A 12,500-nucleotide genomic window follows, 5' to 3' on the forward strand; every position below is an offset into this window, starting at 1 on the left:
TATATATATATATATATATATAATGGGTATATATATATATATATATATATATATATATATATATATATACATACACACACACACACACACACATATATAATTGACAAGATGAGGGATGTGTGCCCATATTTGTATATATATAAGCACATGTAAGTGTGTGAGTGTATGTATGCATGTATGTATGCTTGAACATATGTACAGGTGTGTGTATGTGAATATATATATATATGTGTGTGTGTGAGTGTTTGTGTGTGTATTGGTGTAGGCAGCCACCAAGTCTTAAGACAGGAATCACACCACCACCAAGATTCTTGACCACACCGTTGCCCTTGACTGCCACAGCCAGCCAACATGCGCCTCCACATGGTATAGGGGTTCAATCCAACATCATAAACACCTCACCATTTACATTACATTTTTTTTGTATTTTTACCATTTTTTTAGCAAACACTTCTTGACCAAAACTATTACCCTCACCCCCCATTTACTTTAAATTTTTTATTTTCCTTACTTTTTTATCAACCACTTCTTGACCACAACTTCCTCACATCGCCAAAATGTGTCTGAACTGCTAGCATCTCACCACCAGCATATAATCTTGGAGTGAAAACAAGATGCAAATCTTATAACTTTTGAAGCATGTTACGTCACCTGATGAAGCTCTTTGCACTGTGCATTGCATCTGATGTCATTACATCATCCCACACCCACTAGGAAGCAGTGCAGAATGAAGCTGAAATGATTGTTGTGCTAATAAAACTTCTAGATACCCTCCATCTTTTGTATCAACCACTTAAAATATACCCAACCTGGATCTAGGAATTCTAGATGTAGATCCAGCGACGAATGCACAGTAACATTGATGACACCTGGTAGCCGTAAGTGGTGAATTTGCTTTGCAGGCACACTACCTGGGACTTACCTGAAACAAGGTTTGGTTACTGCATTTAATGCCTCCTTTCTAAATCTTAATGGACTGTTGAACTCTGCACATTTTTTTTCTCTCTCTGTTTATAAATATATATATATATAGCACCCACTGCACTCTCAGAGTGGTTGGTGTTATGAAGGGCATCCAGCTGTAGAAACTCTGCCAGATCAAGACTGGAGCCTGATGTAGCCATCTGGTTCGCCAGTCCTCAGTTAAATCGTCCAACCCATGCTAGCATGGAAAGCGGACGTTAAACGATGATGATGATATGTATATATATATATATATGTATGTATGTATGTGGAGGCGCAATGACCTAGTGGTTAGGGCAGCAGACTCGCGGTCGTAGAATCGCGGTTTCGATTCCCAGACTGGGCGTTGTGAGTGTTTATTGAGCGAAAACACCTAAAGCTCCACGAGGCTCCGGCAGGGGGTGGTGGTGATCCCTGCTGTACTCTTTCGCCACAACTTTCCCTCACTCTTTCTTCTGTTGGCCTGCTCGCTTAGCCAGCGGGGTGGCGTCATTTGAAGGCTAAAACAATGCGAAGCGCATTGTGACCAGCGATGTGTAACAACATCTGACAGCCTGGTTGGTCACGGTGATCACGGTGATGTATGTATGTATGTATGTGTGCCTTTGTGTCTGTGTTTGTCCCCTTACCACTGCTTGACAACTGGTATTGGTGTGTTAATGTCCCTGTAAAAGGAACTGGTAGTCTAAGTACTAGGCTTTAAAAAAAGTCCTGGGGGTCGATCTGCACAATTAAAAAAAAAGCTCTACAAGGCAGTGCCCCAGTATGGCCACGGTCAAATGACTGAAAGAAGTGAAAAAAAAAAAAATACTTACTTGATATGTAGAAGTGTTATTGTGTCTTCTAACAGTCTTGACTTCACATCAAGATCAATGTTTTGGTCTGTGTTTAGACTTGGAGATCTGTTCACCTACAAAATGGCAAGACACTCATCAAAACTAGGAATTGGTTTGTTCTTATGTGTGTATGTGTGCATGTATGTATGTATGTATGTATGTATGTATGTATGTATGTATGTATGTATGTATGTGTGTGTGTGTATGTATGTATGCATGTATGTATGTATGTATGTATGTGTGTGTGTGTGTATGTATGTATGTTTGTATGTATGTATGTATGTATGTATGTATGTATGTATGTATGTATGCATGCATGTATGTATGTATGTATGTTTGTATGTATGTATGTATGTATGTATGTATGCATGCATGTATGCGTGCGTGTGTGTATGTATGTATGTATAGGTGCAGGTGTAGCTGTGTGGTAAGAAGCTTGCTTCCCAGCCACATGGTTTGGGTTCAATCCTACTGTGTGGTACTTTAGGTAAGTGTCTTCTACTATAACCTTGGACCGACCAAAACCTTGTGAGTGAGTTTGGTAGTCAGAAACTGAAAGGAGTTTGTCGTATATATATATATATATATATATATATATATATTATATATATATATAATATATATATATATGTATGTATGTATATATGTATGTATATATGTATGTATATATGTATGTATATATGTATATATATATATATATATATATACTATATATATAATATATATATATATATATATATATGTATATATGTATATATATATATATTATATATATATATAATATATATGTAAGTATATATCTGTGTGTCTCTTTGACCCTCCCATCACTGCTTAACAATTGGTGTTGGTGTGTTTATATCCCCATAACTTAGCAGTTTGGCAAATGTGACCAATAGAATAAGTACCAGGCTTAAAAAAATAAGAACTGGGTTCAATTCATTCAAATAAAAATTCAAGGCTGTACCCCAGCATGGCCTCAGTCTAATGACTGAAACAAGTAAAAAAATAAAAGATAAAAGATAAAAGATATCAAAGAAATGCTGAAGATGTTGCAGCCCCAGTGCATGTCTGCACATCATTAGCCATGGAACGCCCAGTCCTCCACTCAGCAGCTGCTGACAACAGATGGACCATTTGACAAGCAGAACATGTCCCTTCCATGGAGGGGACATGTAACACAATAAACAATTAACAACTTTTGGAGACAAAAATTAAAGGAACAAACTTATAAGGGAAAAAGGCATGCCTGCTGCTAAACTAAGATACCAGGAAACCCAAAAATGGCAGAAATTCAAAAGATAGTGCTCATGGGAACTGCTCATATCCTACGCAAAATACTTTCTATGTAATCTCAGGGTTTAAAACAAACATAATTTTCGTTTTTTTTTTTTTCCTTTTTGGACATTCACAAGTAAAACACCAAAAAAAAAAAAACCAAATATATGGCACACTAGGCATAACAACAACATGAACTTCCAACCTGTTGTCTCTTGAGGTCTCTGGGTGAGACTTGGAGCCAACTTGTACAAATATAAAGCAAAAGTCAAACAGAATAATAATAATAAAATTATTAACATTGAGCCCTCTGTGGCAGATGTAGAGACGGTTGTTGTCTCTGCTACTATTCTCAACTCTGTTACAATTACTTTAACCTTGCCATTACAGCATTGTTCATCATCAGTTAACCACCAATAGTGCCTTTTAATGTGGCACAAATATGTCTTACAACACAAAAAGGAGAACAACAATAGTACACCAGATCACTTGTCCTATGGTTAATCTGGAAGTGCATCCCCCAGGAGAGATCCAGCCTGGGGTTAAAAAGTCATCCACAGACACAGACTCTTCTCTGAATGCAAGCCTGGATGGACACTTGAATGGGAACTGCCCCAACTCGAGCCCTCCAAGTCCACTACCACACCCACCACAGAAAGAAAAATGTAAGAGGATCAAATGGTACTGAGAAGAGTATACAGAAGTAATACACGCCTATTCCTATGCATTAAGCAGGCCATCTGAAGAGAAACACATCACACACACTTATCAAATATGGAGAACACGAAATCAAGACAACAGATTATATTTGGATGAAAACAAGTTAGCAAATGTAGGGAGGGATATCTTCAGAAATAAAAGATTTACAGATAGTGAAATAACTGTGATCAAGCATGTAGCAGAAAATGACCTAAATATAAGACAGAATGGAAATGAAGAACCAGACGAAGAGAGCAACTCTCCACGAGTCTCAATTGAAAGAATGTCATCTGACCAGAACACACAAACGTCTGAAGAAATAAATTGTAATGAACCTGGTAAAGATAGCAAGGAAAGTGGTAAAGAAACAATATTTGAAGACTACACATTTACTGAAGAACAGAGTCTATGATAGAAGAACAGAGTCTATGATAGAAATGAAGCAGAAAATCTTGAATAAGCTTGCAGTTGTAAGACACGCCAATATGCATGATAGAAAATCACCTCATAAATTTTCAAATACAATCCAAAATAGAAAACAGATTAAAATTGGAAACTATGTAACAAAAGAAATCATACAAGAACTAAAACCAAGTCTCACCGAATTAAATGAAATTATTTATGCGGCTGAGACAGTTGAAACCAGTTGTATGTCTCTGGAAAAAAAAAGAAAAACAAACCTGAAAAGAATTCCAAACAGGAAAAAGTAAAACTGAAAAAGAGATTGAAATAATGAGAGGTGAAAAATCAATATTGAAAGGACTAATGTGTGGAAACGATGTAAAATCCAGGAAAGGAAGAATGATGAAGAGAAAACATAGATTTTCACCAAGAGAAGAACTGCTTTCAGTGAAAGAAACACTGCAACAAAAAGTCCAATCAAAATAATAATAATAATAATAATGATTTCATTTATTTGCCACCAGGGTGAAGGATGATGGGGACAATATAAAAACAGAAATAAAGTGTGGGGGCTTACATATAATGAAATGATGAAAAAAAAGGAGAAATACAGATTGCTAAAAGATGAAATTGTGAGAATGTTGGCAATGAGGAGAGGAACTGTTATCCCAGGAGTTGTAGGGGGCACTCAAAGCATTAACAACCAGGTTCGAGGAATATGTCGGAGAAATTGGAATTGACATGAGGAAAGAATTTACACACACCCCTGCAATATAGATGTGTAGCAGGTGATGCAGCAGAAATTTGCCTGAAACTACCAAATGTTGAACAATGGTAATAATTATAACAAGAGCACTCAGAGAGTGCAAACCTCCACCAAGGCAACACCAATGTCCTCTCAATGATTAGCCAGAGATGAATTTTAAAATGATGAGAATATCTGAAATAAACTTGACTGCTCTCACAAACGAGAATACTAAAATGAACCCAACTACTCTCAAAATTTAAGTAAAAAAAAACAGGAAAAATAATCCAGAATCCTTGTCCAGTGCCAGATTGATCCCAAAATCTGATAAGTTTGTGCCAGTCACGCGGCCAAACATCCTTGAAAGTTTCATCTGAATCCATTCAGTGGTTCTTGAGTTATTTTGTCCACGGACAAACCAACAAAAAAAACAAACAAATAATACTGAAAACGATACCTCCGCCTTTGCTAAGGCGGAGGTAATAATAGTAATGGTGAGGTTGAAATAGTACATACTTCCAGTAACCATGGTTTCAGATTTGAGTCAACAAGTACATCAAAACCGAGTATCTCAAAGCAAACACTGGCACTGCCCGGCTGAGCGCCAGGCCGGCAGTTACGATACGCATGCAACAGGTGTGGTTCAGCCATGATCATCGTTTTTGCAATTAGGTCGTAGATTTGTTGCCACAACTGAGTAACATCGTAGTCATTCTGGCGGAGGTACTGGTTCAGATACTTGAAAGATCGTTTGATGCCATCCTTGGGAGATGTTGACTTCTCATAGGAGTTATTGCGCTTATTAATCGAGTAATTTGTTAGGTGCATAAACAAGTTCTCCTGAAAGAAACAAAAAAAACAAACAATATATATCTATTATATAAAATCTGTTCTGTCCGTCTGTCTGTGTGTCTTCTAGGATCTTGGGCATCCTCCATCTGATTGCACTCAAATTTGATAAGTAGATACTGATGGTATCGGAGTGTGTATAAGTCTTGAAAATGCACCTGTTTGAGTGCAATCGGATGGAGGATGCCCGAGGTCCTAGAAGACACACACACAGACAGACAGAACGGATTTTATATAATATATATATATATATATATATATTCTCTATATTTTTGCTCCATCTATACCGGATGTCGCTTCTCCCACCACCATTATAGGTGTCTACTCTTCGAACCCCCCTCTTCAATACGCTATTTCACCATGCATTACCCCTCTCGTGATATCCTACGTTCTACTTGTCTAGAACCTGTCATCGTTTCTCCGAACACCCCTCCCCACTGGTGCTCCCCTATATTTCTGCACCCTCCCCCCACATAAAAAGCACCATCCAAACGTGGCCGATGCTAGACCCCTCTGGCACCTGTGCAGGTGGCACATAAAAAGCACCCACTACACTCGCGGAGTGGTTGGCGTTAGGAAGGGCATCCAGCTGTAGAAACACTGCCAGACCAGACTGGAGCCTGGGGCAGCCCCTGGCTCCCCGGACCCCGGTCGAAACCATCCAACCCGTGCTAGCGCGGAAAACGGATGTTAAACGATGATGATGATGATGATGATGACGATATATATATATCAAGTGAAAATGGACAAAATGGACAAAATCAAAAGCAAACTCGATGAACATTAATGGAATTTGTAGTTTTGTGGTACCAGTGCCGGTGGCACATACGAAAACCATCCGAACGTGGCCGTAGCCAGTACCGCATTGACTGGCCTCCGTGCCGGTGGCACGTAAAAAACACCATCCGAGCGTGGCTGTTCGCCAGCCTCGTCTGGCACCTGTGTCGGTGGCACATAAAATCACCCACTACACTCTCGGAGTGGTTGGCGTTAGGAAGGGCATCCAGCTGTAGAAACACTGCCAGATCTGACTGGCCTGGTGGAGCCTTCGGGCTTCCCAGACCCCAGTTGAACCGTCCAACCCATGCTAGCATGGAAAGCGGACGTTAAATGATGATGATGATGATATATATATTTCATTACACACACACACACACACACAACTGAAACACCGTTAAATTAAAATAGCAATCTATGTTTCATTCTTTAGATATATATATACACTGCTAAAAGGCATGATGTTGCAGTTTTTGTCTGAGAGAAAATCTCTTCCTAGGCCTACTGTGTTAGAAATGCAATATATATCAGAGATAGATGAAAAATTATCCAGGTAGAGATTCATGAGAACCTCAAATGTATTTCAGCCTCACTAGGCCCTGGCAGTGACATGTACTTGTAAGTCACTTGATCAGGTGAAATCTATCCCTGTTAATTTATAGGAAACAATGAATAAAATGCTTGCTGACATTGCAAACAGTCAGTGGGCTGAGTAAAAAGTTTGTGTATGCAATTTGAATAGCATTATATTAAAATATACTTTATGTGCATACAAACCTCACCATCACTTGATACACTGTTGTTGGTTTGTTTATGTTTCCATAACCCAGCAGTTATTTTGTTGGTCTCTATGGCAAAAGAGACCAACAAAATAAGTACCGTAAATCCTTGAGTATAATCCGCACTTTTTTCCCAAAAGTTAAAGCTCGAAATCCCTAGTTCGTACTATATACGAGGTTAAACATGAAAAATATTTTCTAAGCAATGTCCGGGTCTCTATTTGCTGTCTGGCAATGTTTATTCAAATGCATTTTGTGATGTCGGGCACAAAAATACCTTAAGCTAAGCTTGAAAGCTATAAAGTCATAAAAGAATCATCCATAACTTGCAGTAGGCAACATTTATTACAATAAAAGTATTCAGAACACAGAATAACATGTAACAAAAACAATTTGCAAACATATTTACATTCCCATATAACAGTTAAGAACATCACCGTTATTGTATTACGCATGCGCAGAAGTGTTTGTTCGACTTGGTGCTACTGGCTTAATTACACACAACTCAAGTTAGAGCAGGGGTGAGTATTATACACAAGATCTAGGTTTTTCAGAAGTACAGAGCCCTAAAAATCCCCTTGCGGGGTCACTCCGAAAAGCTCTATCTGCGACGATTTCATCTCAATTGAAGGAGAGGGGCTTTCTCCGTCCGGGTTACGGATCCATGGAATAAGCTGCCAGATGAGATAGTGAAGATGCCAACGACCACTTGGTTCAAAGCCTCTCTTGACCAGAAATGGCCTGAACTCTTTGCATGAACACTCTCCATGTACATAACTCCATGCTCCCCTACATGGCCTTGCTTTTTGCTTTTTGAGCCAAAAAATTAACTTAACTTAACTTACTCAAGGGCGGACTATACTCAAGGATTTACGGTACTAGGTTCAAAAAACAGTACAGGGGTCGATCTGTTCAACTAAACCCTTCAAGGTGATGCTATGGCACGACCACAGTCGAGCGAATGAAACAAACAAAACATAAAAGACAAAACTACTTTGAAGAAGAGAATCATTCTTACCAAATTGTCTTCTGCTGGTGGGAGGTATTTCTCAGTACTTAGACGAACCAAACCCTCCTTGTAGACAAACACGCGCAAGGGGTCACAAGTCGTGATCAAGACGTACAGACGCAAGTCAAATTTTACATTGTTGATGAGAAGTGGTTTGTGAACGTATTCCTGTATAATGGCACTCTCCCCAAAGTGGAGCTTCTCGAGACTGTTACATAAATAAATACTGAAAAAGAAAATTAAGGGTCAGAAGAAGAAAAAAAAAAAGAAAACATTTTAAAAAAAGCATGTCGTTTATGTCCATGCCCCTGCACACAATCTGTCCTCGACAAATTTCTCCCCGCACAACTCTCCTTCCAAACATTCTCCCCCCCCCGGCACTTTACCTGTAATCACCACCCCAATGCATTCCATTCTATCCCCCTTTTCAATCCCTCCGCTGCTCTCCTGTCACAAAGGTAACTTTGTAAAAAAAAAAAAAAAGAAACGAACATTATTGCGATACCACCACCTTCACCACCACCACCACCATAACCATCATCACTATCATGACACATTACAACTACCACCACCACCACCATCACTACCATCATCACCACTACCACCTCACCACCACCACCACTACCACCTCACCACCACCACACCACCACCATCACTACCACCACTACCATCATCACCACTACCACCTCACCACCACCACCACTACCACCTCACCACCACCACCACTACCACCTCACCACCACCACCACCACCATCACTACCACCACTACCATCATCACCACTACCACCTCACCACCACCACCACTACCACCTCACCACCACCACCACCACCATCACTACCACCACTACCATCATCACCACTACCATCATCACCACTACCACCTCACCACCACCACCACTACCACCTCACCACCACCATCACTACCACCTCACCACCACCACCACCACCATCACTACCACCACTACCATCACCACCACTACCACCACCACCACCATCACTACCACCACTACCATCACCACCACTACCACCTCACCACCACCACCACTACCACCTCACCACCACCATCACTACCACCACTACCATCACCACCACTACCACCACCACCACCATCACTACCACCACTACCATCACCACCACTACCACCTCACCACCACCACCACCACTACCACCTCACCCCCACCACCACCACTCACCCTGTCTTATCCCCTCATCTACTTCTATTCAACCCCTTATAACTTCAGGGTACACCCTGATACACCTTCACTACCAGCCTCTCTCACTTCTCTCTCTCTGATCCTCTCTTCTCTCTTCTTTTTCAACTGGGGTAGGTGGGTAGCTACGTATCTCCTTTATGGCAAGACAACTGTTTCTGTTCCTTTATTATAGGTGCAGGCATGGGTGGTGAGGTGAGAAGCACTTACTTCCTCACCACATGGTTCCAGGTTCAGTCCCACTGCATGATATTTTGGTCAAGTGTCTGCTACTAAAGTCATGGGCCATCACCATCATCATCATCATCACCACCACCACCATCACCATCACCATCATCACCATCATCATCATCACCATCATCATCATCATCACCATCACCATCATCATCACCATCACCATCATCATCACCACCATCACCATCACCATCATCATCATCACCACCATCACCATCATCATCATCACCATCAGAGGTGATGAATGATAACTTCCAATCACAAAATAATACTGAGAGCAGCAGAAATATTGGTTTCAAATTTTAGCACAAGGCCAGCAATGTTGGGGGAGGGAGTAAGTCAATTACATTGACCCCCAATCCTTAGTTGGTACTTATTTTTTTTTCTTTTCTACTCTAGGCACAAGACCCAAAATTTTGGGGGAGAGGGCCAGTTGATTAGATCGACCCCAAGATGCAACTGGTACTTAATTTATCGACCCTGAAAGGATGAAAGGCAAAGGCGACCTCAGTGGAATTTGAACTCAGAATGTAAAGAGGAGCAAAATGGTGCTAAGCATTTTGTCCAGTGTGCTAATGATTCTACCAGCTCACCATCTTGAGAGAAGCAGAAATATTGCAGGCATGGTTGTGTGGCAAGAACTTGGCTCTCCAACCATATGGTTCCGGGTTCAATCCCACAGTGTGCCACTTTGGGCGAGTGTCTTCAACTCTAGCCTTGGGCTCACCAAAATCTTGAGTGGATTCGGTAGAGGGAAACTGAAAGAAGCCCATCATATATATCTATGTGTGTGTCTGTCTTTGTCCACCCAACGCTGCTTGACAACCAGTGTTGGTGTATTTATATTTCTGTAACTTAGTGGTTTGGCAAAATCTCTACATTTTTTGTCTTTTCTGTTTATTTGGTGCTGTTTCTGTTTTTATGCTATTTCTGTGTTTTTTGATACTATGTATATTTTTATGCTATTTCTATTTATCTAAAGTTATTTTTGTTTATTTGGTGCTATTTTCTGTTATTTGGTGCTATTTCTGTTTTTAGGCTATTTCTGTGTTTTTTGATACTATGTATATTTTTATGCTATTTCTATTTATCTAAAGTTATTTTTGTTTATTTGGTGCTATTTCTGTTTATTTGGTGCTATTTCTGTTTTTAGGCTATTTCTGTGTTTTTTGATACTATGTATATTTTTATGCTATTTCTATTTATCTAAATTATTTTTGTTTATTTGGTGCTATTTCTGTTTTTTTATACTATGTATATTTTTATGCTATTTTTATTTATCTAAAGTTATTTTTGTTTATTTGGTGCTATTTCTGTTTTTATGCTATTTCTGTGTTTTTTATACTATGTATATTTTTATGCTATTTCTATTTATTTGAAGTTACTTTTGTTTATTTGGTGCTATTTCTGTTTATTTGGTGCTGTTTCTGTTTTTTATGCTATTTCTGGGGTTGATTCATCTGACTAAAATTGTTTAATGCAGAGCCCCAGCATGGCCACAGCCTAATGGGTGAAACAAAATAAAATAGTCCTACTAACCCATGTCCTTGAGAGCCATTAAAAGGTTTGGCAATGTAAGTTTGGGTCTCTTGCTTCATCTCATGGCACCGAGGTCTCTGGGAAAGTTCAGAGAATTCAGATGGCATCACCCATGTTTTGGGGTGGAAGCTAAATGCATCCCGATACATTTTCTGCATCCTGCAAAAGAAAGAAAAAAAAGGGACTTGTCATATTTGGTCTGTTTACAAGTCACTCTAATTGCGTACTACGTCACCAAAATAGTAAAAGACATCAGAAAAATAGTGGACTACACACTATGTCACCAAATAGTTAAGACATTTGTGAAGTCTTTTGAGAAAATAGTTGACTTGAACCTCGTGTGTCCAGCTAACATCTAAGTGATAATCTCTATATATATAAATGGCAAAATGTCTGCGTGTGTGTCCTTTATACAAATCCACAATTTTTCAGTTAGATGGCTCGCACTTTCTATGGTCATTCAAAACCGTCCAAGGGTGGTCGTGCACATATTTACATTTCCCCAGTCACCCAGCAAAGCCATTAAAAAATCAATAGAAGTGACTTTTTTGTGAATTTTCTATCCAAAACCCAATCAAAATGCTTGAAACTTGATACCATAAAAAAAAAAAGGTAAAGGTTACCTTCCTGAGTCCCGCCAACTCATAAGGGTTGGTTTTCCCCTTTTTCCATGGTGTATAAATTCCCTACCTGGATGGGACGACGGTCTATCACCGGATTACTGATTTTTGCTAGCAGAGTGGCCTGGAGCAAAGTGAAGTGAAGTGTTTTGCTCAAGAACACAATGCGTTGCCTGGTCCAGAAACTGAAACCACAATCTTACTACCCTAGTGACCCTAACCACTAAGCCATGCACCTCCACATACTGATACCATCCACCACTGTCACTTGGAAGAAGAGCTAACAACAAAACAGGTTTTCTAGAAGTGCTAGAAATAACAACCAAATCTCCATGATATCACACCGTGCTGTCTTAGAGTGAAAAAAAGAAAAGAAAGAGAAAAAGGAAGGACACACTGGGTAATGTAGTTCTGAATATGCAAATAGTTGAGATGGTCATGGTTGGAATAGCTTTGATCATAAGTCTGTTTGATGGGAACTACCTTGGGCACTAAACACTACCACCACCACTGCTATACCACCACTACCACCACCACCACCATCAGTACTACCACCATCAC

The 12,500-nt window shown here is 39.7% G+C and overlaps 1 protein-coding gene across 1 annotated transcript in view; it reads right to left on the reverse strand.

Moving 5' to 3' along the window:
- Positions 1-12,500, reverse strand: part of LOC115223633 (tubulin polyglutamylase TTLL7-like) — a 19,713-nt gene that overhangs the window by 4,948 nt on the left and 2,265 nt on the right. The window contains exons 4-7 of the mRNA XM_029794303.2: positions 11,320-11,478; positions 8,344-8,560; positions 5,437-5,760; positions 1,779-1,873 (exon numbers count right to left, since the gene is read on the reverse strand). Of these exons, the coding sequence (XP_029650163.1) occupies positions 1,779-1,873; positions 5,437-5,760; positions 8,344-8,560; positions 11,320-11,478 (795 nt within the window). The remainder of the gene's footprint in view (positions 1-1,778; positions 1,874-5,436; positions 5,761-8,343; positions 8,561-11,319; positions 11,479-12,500) is intronic.

The sequence above is a fragment of the Octopus sinensis genome, linkage group LG23 (genome assembly GCF_006345805.1).
Source record: "Octopus sinensis linkage group LG23, ASM634580v1, whole genome shotgun sequence".
In the NCBI taxonomy this organism is placed as follows: Eukaryota; Metazoa; Mollusca; class Cephalopoda; order Octopoda; family Octopodidae; genus Octopus; species Octopus sinensis.